Source organism: Eptatretus burgeri, chromosome 10 (assembly GCF_056783735.1).
Source record: "Eptatretus burgeri isolate ZD-2024b chromosome 10, Ebu_testis_v1, whole genome shotgun sequence".
NCBI lineage: Eukaryota > Metazoa > Chordata > Myxini > Myxiniformes > Myxinidae > Eptatretus > Eptatretus burgeri.
The window spans coordinates 59398948-59410083 of NC_140970.1; the positions used below are offsets into that span (position 1 = coordinate 59398948).

Sequence of the window (11136 nt, forward strand, 5' to 3'; positions counted from 1 at the left end):
AGAATGCGGTATTGCGGTGAAGAAGAAGAAGCCGTTGTTAATAGATCGTGGGCCGAGTTCATGTTTTGTTTAGTTTCGTAACCCTCCTCGTTTATCTATCTCCCTGTATTTATAATACGTTGTGTGAAAATATTATAGAAATCGTAACTGAAACTCGTCAAGCACAAAACTTGCACATTTTTTCAAAATATGGGAAAAAAAACACCCGAAATTTTGACAATTTTCTTATAAACATCGTCCAATCACAGTGCTTTTGACATACAGCACCAGGCTCATCAACCAATGACGCGCTTCGTTGCAGACGAGCTGTTATGGCGACATACGTGCCGTCTGCCGCTGCCGAAGATTCTGAAGGCAGTCATTCGGGGTTCTGTTTGATGCACGTCATCAACACCCACAGCAAAGTAATTCTATTTAGTGAGAAAAACAAAGAAATTTCCGGAATGTGCTGCGAAGTGGATTGATGTGGAAGGAGGCCTCGAAAGTAAGGACGCTGTCAAGGCGCGACAAGTACACCACAGCGATCACAGGCTCGGTGTGGGGATTGCAGCTGCTGCAACCGACGATGCCGTGCCCGGTGATGATGATGATGATGATCATGAATGTGACGGATCTGGAAGGTAGGATCTCCTTTCTATCGTTAACTAATTTTTCACAGAATGGTCAAAATTAATACTCAGTGCTTACTATACGATATAATCTAACTGTCATGAATCCGACTGGATGTGTTATCACTTAGTATCAGTATCATCCGTCGAGGTTCAATCATAAACTGACTGTGACATGTGTCAATGGCCCTAACTGAAATCTAGACTCGTATGGAGTACGGACTGACTTGAAATTCTAAACATAAATCACAACACCAGCATTGTTTCCATCTGTAGTTATTAAATGAACGATGTGGTGGCAAACCTGCTACAGCAGTGCGGATACATTGGGTTTGCGGTCGCAGCGGAACGCCAACCTAAAAATGTTAATGCACAGTGGCTATACACCGATAATTATTATTGAACTTCAATGTAAAGTATACCGTGCCGCTGGTGTAATTTTGTTGTGAACTTCTGCTGCCCACAACAAACACGAGCAAAGTTACGACTAGTACACCAGCAGCTCCACTAAGATGGTGACTACAGTCTTTCAATGACATTTTTAGTCGTGCTTGAGAATATTTTTCTATTGGTGTAAATTTAAGGGAAAAACTAATCTCAGTATTAATCACCTAGCCACTGTAGTCTGTATGCAATGAACAATTTGATATGATTCATACAATCAATCATTGTGTCATTAATTTTTGTGAAGATTCATGCATGTCCACTCGAGATGTTTCAATTCACAAACAAACCTAGATGAGCATGGCGTATGCAAATTACATGCACATTGCAAAGAAAAATGTTTACTAAATTGGACTTTCCCAAAATGTTTGTGACCTGTTCTGCCTTCGTGAACCCAGAATAGTGGCTACCTTAATATATTGACCTGGGGTTAAAAAATTTTTTTTCCCTCTCCCTCTCCCCCTGTCTTTTTGACTGAGTATGACCCCTTTACGTGAAATTCTTATAACAGTTGCTCTTGCTGAGGACCATTAATTAACATATGCATGTTTCCATAATCGATATGCAAGTACTGTACTATAATTGGATTGCTCATGCTTATCATCATCAGAAGGCATAATACACATTACAATGTTTTGATGATGAAGTGAACGTTCCTCCAGTTTTGAGATTTTATATATATATATATATATGATTGGAAAACCGCATAATGATGACAAAACAGAAGAAAATGTCTGTCTATAAAAAGGAACATTTATCGGTGCAAGCAACAGATAAAACTATGCAAAACACTTTGAGACATGTTTGTAGAATAGGTATGTATATATTTTTATTGATGGCAAAAAGGTTAGTTTTCAAAAAACTTTGATCATCAGGACATGTACATATATTAAGTAAATCTAAACATTTCATGTAATCCGCCTTGGTGCTAAAGAAATAATGTGAAGAATTCCAAATCTACAATTGTAAGCAATCGGTGCACAATATACTCACCTGTGGAAACTGAAATTGAAATGATCTTGCCACTGCTTAAATTATCTAATGGAGATATTATATACATATTAATGAAAAAAAAAGTGTTGTGTAAATAATTTCAGCTTTGGTGTGTTATAGATTTATGTATCAATGATTGAACGAAGAATGACTGATGATTAATTTGCTGATGGATGATATTATGATACACAATGTGTTTGATTTCGGTATGCCAGTCCAGTGCATGTCTTCCTGACTTGTATGTTCAACTTTTGTGCCGATGAATGAGGTCTGTAGATCAACAATTCGTGGCATTACTATTTACAATTGCTGTACTGTTTTTGTGTGCGTGACCCATATATCCCACATTCATGTCATCTCCCTATAAATACATTGACATCAGAGTTCCCAAAGAGGAATACACAGCTATCTCAGAATGGACACAAGATGGTGCATTCTGGTTTTGCTGATTAGCATAACTAATTAATGTGCAACTTTTTGCACTGACAAGTTGTGAATTCTTTCCAAGTGATTTTTTTTAATCTAAATCTATGCAAAATTTCAGGTAGATACCAGAGGTGTGTCATGAAAGTCAAAAACTAGACCCATTTTGGATCCTTTGCCCACTGTCTATAAGGCCATGTACAAAGCCGATTGATGCTACTTTCTCTGGTGATCAATAAAGCCTCAATCTCCTAAACTTACTCAACGTCATCCTATTATAGTGTGTAAGGGTGGCGTACAAGATTGCTTCCATAGCGATAAGCTTCTGAATTTTTTTTTTCAACTATCTTTAAAATATCATTAAGTAAAATTGAAGTACATACTTAAACACTGCATGAGTTTTCATGTTCTATGAACTACCGTGTATGTGTGTATATGTATATATATATATATATATATATATATATATATATATATATATATATATATATATATATATATATATATACATACATATATATGTATACATATATATGTACACTGTCTGACCCCAACATTTGCGATTTGCATACCATATCCAGATTTGATTTTTCTGTAATGAATCACTGGGAACCTATCCCCCTTTTTCCCAATGAGATAATTCCTCGGCATTCGCAGATTCGCCATTCACGGCATTTTTTAGAAATGTATTGCCCATTAATGTCAGGGTCCGACAGTACTGTACTTCAAAAAAAGAAATACTGAACCAAATCCAACCAAATTTTGCATGTTGCCTAATGGTACCCCAAGTATGGTTTCTGTTGGGTAGCATATCTGGGGGAGGGGGTTCAGTGTGTGTGGGAAGACAATTTTCTCGATGTAAATGTGTATCATATCGTGCCACCTGGTGATATCCAGTATTACAAATCCTCTTCTTATATAAAGAAAGTTTAAACCTCTTGATAATATCCAGTACAACTTGATGACATGCATTATGGTGATGCTGAAATTGAGTAAAAAAAAATTGAAATTTTCAAAATCTTTCATTTTAAGTGGAGGTTCAAACCAAATAATCCAACACTGCGCTTCACAGTGAAGCTGAATAAATTTTTGCTCATGCCATAAGCAGCAAGGATGGTTGATGGAGGTGATGTTAGCTGCCTTCCATTCAGACGGAAGATGACCTCAGGCAAATTATTAGGTGAATATAGCAGAATGTAAGTGAAGTACAACATGCCACCTTTTGCTGCCATGAAACAAAGCGAAGCGGCGGGTAAAACACCGAATATTTATGTGCCAGCAAATACCACCCATTGCCTCGCTGATGGGAATAGTAAGAGGGGCAGAGAAAGATGGGGGAGAGTGAAGAGGTGGAAGGGGAAAGAGAGAGGAGGGAAGGGGAGCAGGGAGGGGTGGGGGAGTGAGGAGGGCTGGGGAAATGGAACACAACGTGAGGTGCGGTGGAGGATTAATTACGATTCATACCGTCTCATCAAAATGATTCTGCATAGAATAACAGTGAAGAGGGAAACAAAATAATGTCTGAAATCCATTTTCTACAAGTCATACGATAAATACCACCTGGAGACAAACACTGACCGGACACGTTCGGAGACAAACTTCTGTCTGGACATAAACACCACTCAGACACGTCTGGAGACATACACCTCCCGAATGCATCCAGGGTTAATCTGTCCTGAGACAAACACCGCCCAGACACGTCCAGAGACAAACTCCTATATATATATATATATATATATATATATATATATATATATATATATATATATATATATATATATATATTGTGACGTCCACGGGACTTGAACAGTCCCGCCAACGTAGAATGAGCCGAAACAATGGAGGCGGTTTATTTATTTATAACCCAAACATGGCGGTTCTAATCGCTCTACCGCAAACGGGACGAGGAAGGTGGCACGAGTCACTTTTCACTGAGTTGATGATGTTTATTTGTTTTTATTATTACCAGAAATAACAAGACTCGGCAAGAAGAGGGATCCGGGGCGATTCGACGGGATGGTGTGGGATCGGGCGTGGGGAAAAACACAGACAATTCCAATGAATATACAGTTCTCAATCCCTCTAAGGCGCCAAGCACACACACACACACACACACACACACACACACACACACACACACACACACACACACACACACACAGTAGCTATTTCTGGTGGTCAGGCTGGACCGTGGTGTGGACGCAACTGTCCCTGGATCGGCGTCGGACGAGCTGGCCTTGCTCTCGTCAGGGGGGGCAGGAGAAACCGTGGTGCTGTCGACCTCCTGGTCTTGGCCCAAGTCCGCTCACATCCGCCAGGGAACCAGTTCTGGCGCCAAGTTGCGAGCAGGAGAGGGAAGCAGGTCCGCCCGCCGTTCGACCCCGTACTCCGAGTCAGCAGAACCCCAGAGCCAACCAAGGTGAGGCACGAGGCTCGGCAAGGCTCCAGGACACGATGAAGAACACGATCGACTCAGCACAACAACAAGGACGCTCTCTGCCGCCACACGGAACTACACCAAAAAAACACGATCTTTTGGTTGTAATCTTCTTCCTCTTCCTTTTCGACCCCGAACAGAACCTTTTTATCCTTGGTCCTCGTCACTTCCAATCGAGCCGTTTATTGGCCCACCGCCATCGCCTTCCGCCAATCGTGATCACGGGGCGGAGCCATCCGCTGCACTGTCCTGTGACGTCATGGCCAGTCTTCAGAGAATACCAAAAGGGGTTTACGCAGACACACTTACCCTATCCCGTGTCCCTATCTAATTACGTGACATTTATCATTTCCCCCCTTGAAGAAATGAACATTTACTAGACAACTTATCACCACTGAATTGCAACTGATTACATCGAGATCCTGGTAAACTCGAACAGCATGGCATACCTAATTAAACATCCTAATTACCCTTTGAATGCATACCCCCCCCCCCTCAAACGTAACAATATATATATATATATATATATATATATATATATATATATATATATATATATATATATATATATATATATATATATATACATACATACATATAATTTGAGAAGTGTCTGTGTGTTTGTTTGTTTGACTTCTATGCACTCCTGAATCATGAGACAGAATGAGTTGAAAACTGGTGGTTGTACTCAAAGAGTGCTTGGGAAGGTTTGACGTTTTAAAAAAATCCATAGTGCCAGCGGTTCAGGGTGGGGGAATAACCACAATTATATGTAAATGTATTGCATAGCACCTGCTGGTGAGTATTACAAGTCATCCATCTGTAAGGATGGGTTCTTCACTTGTACTTTACAACAAGCACTACTTTTGCGCAATGAGGTCTTCAGAAAGACGTTTTTCGAAAAGATAAACAATGTTGATGGAAGAGAAATATGGCAAAGGATAGAGAGGCATCACACTGACATGGGATCTTGGGGGAATAGCTAGATATAGAAAAAAACAGATGAACATGGACTGCAGATTAAAAAAAAAAAAAACAACTGGATTGCAGGTACTGGACCCCCCCCCCCCCCCAAAAAAAAAAACTACAGGTACTGAATCAAATCCTAACCTTCTCAGTCTGCTGAAAAGAACTTAGTTGCTGATAATAACCTGTCTTCAGGATAAGGAGCTGATTGACAGTACAGGGTAGAATCATTTGCAAAATGGTAGGGAGTTTCCAGGGAATTGGAGAGGTTGTTTAAACATACAAGAAACATCGCTGCTGTACTCAGCGCAATACCCTGAGGTGTGCCAGCCCCCGCCATAAAGGCAGAGGAGATGGTTTAACCAGGCATTACACTTTGCTTGCATCTGTGAAGGAAAATCGTCGAGCCAGTAATGGAAATGTGGATGTATGTGCTTGTACGTATGTGTGTGCGTGCATGTGTACATATGTGTATATGTATGTATGTGTGGATGTATTTATGCACATATCTGTATGTGTGTGTGCACGTGTCAGCGTGTGTGTATGTTTGTGTGCGTGAGTGATTCTGGCCCAGGCCGTATGAGTTAAGTCCATTGGAAAACGATATCAGGCCGATTTCAATATGTGGCACACAATACAATATCCAGAAAAGTTGATGATCCTTTGATGTGATGCGTGTCTTCACATACCACTGTTAGAAAGGCAAGAGCCCTGCAAACTGGTTGGGGCAATTATTTGGAATTTGGCAAGTATGCCAGCACACAATGGCCTACTCATGTGAAAGACACCACAGGAATTTAACATCCATGAACAAGTGCTGGCAGATGGGATGATGGCTCAACATCAACTTTGATGAATGGCACACTCATTGATGCAATGCGCTGTGCCTACAAAGCAACAGGGTGACAGTTTTATAGTCAGGTCAGGAATCAAAACCAGACTCGACAGCTCAAAGGATAATACAAGACCTTTGAACTATCCCGTCATCCCTGGGGACTGCCTTGAATGTTATTGGCAGAATTCAGGTCGAGAAATCTGCTCAACAGTATCCACAATCTTAAACCACGTCAACAGCAATGTCAAAGGATATTTCAAGAGTAAGCCGATTTGTGCCACTGTAAACGTCCTCACAAAACGATGTCCTCAAATGTAAAACTGCAAGGATCGTTGCTGGAAAAGCCAGTGTTCACAATCGACACTAAGTGATGAGTGGCTTCACAAAAAAAAAAAAAAAACCCAAAAAGAAATATCCATTAAAGGAAAGGAGGAGAGAAAAAGAGAGATGAAGGAAATATAATTATAATACTGAACCTGATGGTTCCACAGAAAGCTATTCGAGCAACATCGTAGAAAGAAGACAAAATATTATTACAAAAGGCATTTCTTAACCCTAAATATTGTTAAAGTATCCCTAAATAGAACGATTATCACAATTACCATTGGTGCAAAGTTATACCTGATCATCACAACCCCAAAAAGAAATAATACTTAATAAACTAATAAAGTCATTTTTGTCTTTACTTGGCAAAAGAAGAAATTGTGCTGAGTATGTTGGTCTATAGCGTTTGTCTATCTGTCTGTCTGTTTCTCAAATGATTTTTGACCAATTTACAAGCAATCGTTCTGAATTTTTTTTGTGTGTGGAGGTGACTGCCAAGGACGGCAACGCTAAATTTTGGTGAAGATCCGAATCCAGATCCAGATCTGATAATTTTTCAAGTGTTTCTTCACCATTGAGAGATATGGCTAAAATTGATATATAGCACAACATCTCAAAAGATTATGGACGGGTTCCGCAGAAAATTTATGGACAGTTTGGGTGTGTGAGAAGGACGTATTGATTCAACTGTGGTGTAGATTTGAACCCGCACCTGGATACGAGAATTTTCCAAGCGATTCTTCACCATTGAGCGATGGGGCCAAAAACTATGTTCAGCATGACATCTCAAAAAGTAGTGGATGAGTTATGACAAAACTCTGTGGATGAGTTGGTTCGGTGACTAGAACAAACCAATTTGATTTAGGTTAAGATCCTGATTTAGATCCGACCCATCAGTGGGATGCAAAATGTAAACTGTTCAGTTTGGCGGAGGTATGCGCTCAACCGAGTGCCGTTCCGTTTCGCCAAGTGTCACTCTTTGAATGATTTTTCATCTGTCTGCCTGTCTGTCTCACAATTTTTGGCCACAGTTTTCAAGCAATCGTGATGAATGCTTTTGTGTATGTGGTGACTGGCCATGGAGAGTAACGCTTAATTTTAGTGAAGGTCTGAATAAGGATCCAGATCTGAGAATTTTAGAAGTGATTCTTCACCAATAAGGGATCGGGCCCAAAACGATATATAGCACAATATCTCAAAAGGTTATGGATTTGATTCTGATGAAACTTCGTGGACAGTGTGGGTGTGTGACAAGAACACACCAATTAACTTTTGGTGAAGATCCGAATCTGGATCTGGATCTGGATATGAGAAATATTTAATTTTTAAGTGATTCTTCACCATTGAGAGATGGGGCTAAAAACGATATTGCATGACATCTTAAAAAGTTGTGGACGGATTCGGATGAAACTTGGTGGACAGGTTGGATGTGTGACAAGGACTAATTGTTTCGATTTTGCTGAAGATCAGATTCCGGATCTGAGAATTTTTTCAAGTGATTCTTCACAATGGAGAGATGGGGCCAAAAACGATATTGTATGTTATCTCAAAAAGTTGTGGAAGGATTCGGAAAAAGTCATGTTGTGGATGGGTTTGGACAATTAGTTAAGACCCCTTAGAGTCTTTGGACCCGTTAAACCCATTATGGCTCTGTAAAACCCTATAAACCCCTTTACACCACTACGACCACGTAAACCCTTTGGAATATTAGACCCCTTGAGACCCCATATCATTTTAATACTGTGTCGACACTTAAGACCTTGTAGACCCTTTTGACCCGTTATGACCTATGCTTGTCACATGTTCATTCACCCACATTTTTGTAGCAATCATGCTTAAATTTTTTGTTTGAAGGTTACCAACCAGTGATGGCAATGCACATTTTTGGTCAGGATTCGCTTGGTCAGAATGGTCAGAATGTAAACCCATTATGACCCTAAAAAACCCTCGAGACCTGATAACACCCCAAATACCTCACACTTCCTTTAGACCCCTGAAGACCCTTTAGACTTTTAAGATCCTGTAGACCCTTAAGACTATGTAGACCCCAAAATGTAAACTGTTCAGCCTGGTGGCAGTATGCGCTCTCGCAAGTGCCATTCCGTTTCGCCAAGCGTCACTCTACGAGTGATTTTTCATTTGCTTGTTTATTTGTCCGCACAGAACGTGAGTGTTTTTCTCTGCAACTGCTTGTCAGATTGACAGGAAATTTTCACCATAGGTGTGACTACTCATGTAGAATGTTGTATTGATAATTATGATGTCATAGGTCACGTGGTGTGACAGTCATGTTGGAAAAGAGGCAAAAATATTCTCCAAAACGGATGAACAGATCAAGGTGAAACTTTGCAGCTATGACCACCTATCCATGAGGAACAAAATTTCCCACCTATGATATTGTTGTGGTTCTGCAAAACCGCATTCCTCTAAGGCAATGGCACTCAACATACAGTGATCCCCAGGCAGTTATTTCGTTAGTCTTTGTGCAGTTAGACCTTCCCCTCATGTCTAGTGGGTTAATGGGACGAAGTGTGTTGCATGGGTCTAATTGCTATGTCTAATAATTATATCTATCTTCCATTCAATCCTGATTTCCATTTCAACTCTTTCCTTTTATCAATGATACAAATCAAGCAAGCAAGTAAGCAAACACACACGAAAAGAATAACAGCACCCAGGCGGCCACCTGTGAAAGAATCACAGCAAAAACGCTGCCTGGTGCGCGAATGGCACGCCCTTTCATTCAAATCTGTGCGCCAATTTACAACGGCGTCTCGCCTTGCTCAACCTTCGCTCACCAAAAATTCACCACCTTGACCACCAACATCTCCCGCACACAGGAAAAAATCATCCAGCGCCTCCTCGCACCTCCGCATCGATACAATTTGCCACCAAACAGCTGCATGCTGCATGGCCTAGGCCACTCGACCACATGATGCGGGGACAAGCCAAGCACGTTAACAGCACCAACCGCATCTTGCCGGGGATGTGTGCTGCGAATGGGCATGTAGGACCGACACGACCCTTGTCCAGTTGCCAAAACATAGCAGGATGGGCGGCGAGGGACAGGGGTCACGGGGGTGGGAGGGGCGGCCCGGGATTTCGGTGCGAGGCTGTGTCACGCCGGATGTGCGAATGAGACCGCTGCCGGCCCCAGGAGCCTGGCAGCGTGGGGTTATGACTGCCATGGCCCAATAGGGGAGCGCTATTTGGGCCATGGCACGTTGCTTCGGGTCGTCACCCAACCTTCGCCCGGGGCTTATAAAAGGCAGATCACGAAGCCGTGCGCCATCTCTCTTTTTCTCCTGCCTGCCTCGCACTCGTCTTCGCCTGTTTGCCTCGCACTCGTCTTCGCCTGTTTGCCTCGCACTCGTCTTCGCCTGTTTGCCTCGCACTCGTCTTCGCCTGTTTGCCTCGCACTCGTCTTCGCCTGTTTGCCTCGCACTCGTCTTCGCCTGTTTGCCTCGCACTCGTCTTCGCCTGTTTGCCTCGCACTCGTCTTCGCCTGTTTGCCTCGCACTCGTCTTCGCCTGTTTGCCTCGCACTCGTCTTCGCCTGTTTGCCTCGCACTCGTCTTCGCCTGTTTGCCTCGCACTCGTCTTCGCCTGTTTGCCTCGCACTCGTCTTCGCCTGTTTGCCTCGCACTCGTCTTCGCCTGTTTGTCTCGCCCCCTCCTTCGCCTCTCTGCTCCACCCTCTCTTCACTGATCCTCGTCTGCCGTCACTGCATCTACACTCGGGGTTGGTGTGTGACGGACATTTTTCTGGGACCAGTGTGGAGCACATGTTTCGACGAGCACCAGCAAAGCGATTAAGCAGGAGATAACGCGCCGACTCTTGAGGTGGGATCGCTCAAGCGGAGCGTCTCACAGAGGTACACGCTACACTCACAGACCTATGCACAACTCGGCTAGGAATCTTTTACCTCACGCATCTTCTCTCCTCTCTTTCTTTCCACCCTTCTATCTCGTACCCTCTGGACACACAAAAGAGCATCCATTACAGATTCGCAATCTCAGTTTCCTCTGGCACGACACTGCACCCCCCATATTGCACCACACCACACCTCCCACTCCCACACCTTAGACATCAGTATTTCTCCCTCCT

The 11136-nt window shown here is 42.4% G+C and overlaps 1 protein-coding gene across 1 annotated transcript in view; it reads right to left on the reverse strand.

Moving 5' to 3' along the window:
* The window catches only part of WDR19 (WD repeat domain 19), an 85403-nt gene extending 74588 nt beyond the window's left edge, over window positions 1-10815 (reverse strand). The window contains 1 exon segment of the mRNA XM_085900087.1: window positions 10340-10815. Coding sequence (XP_085756213.1) covers window positions 10340-10815 — 476 coding nt within the window.
* Window positions 10816-11136: the final 321 nt, after the last annotated feature.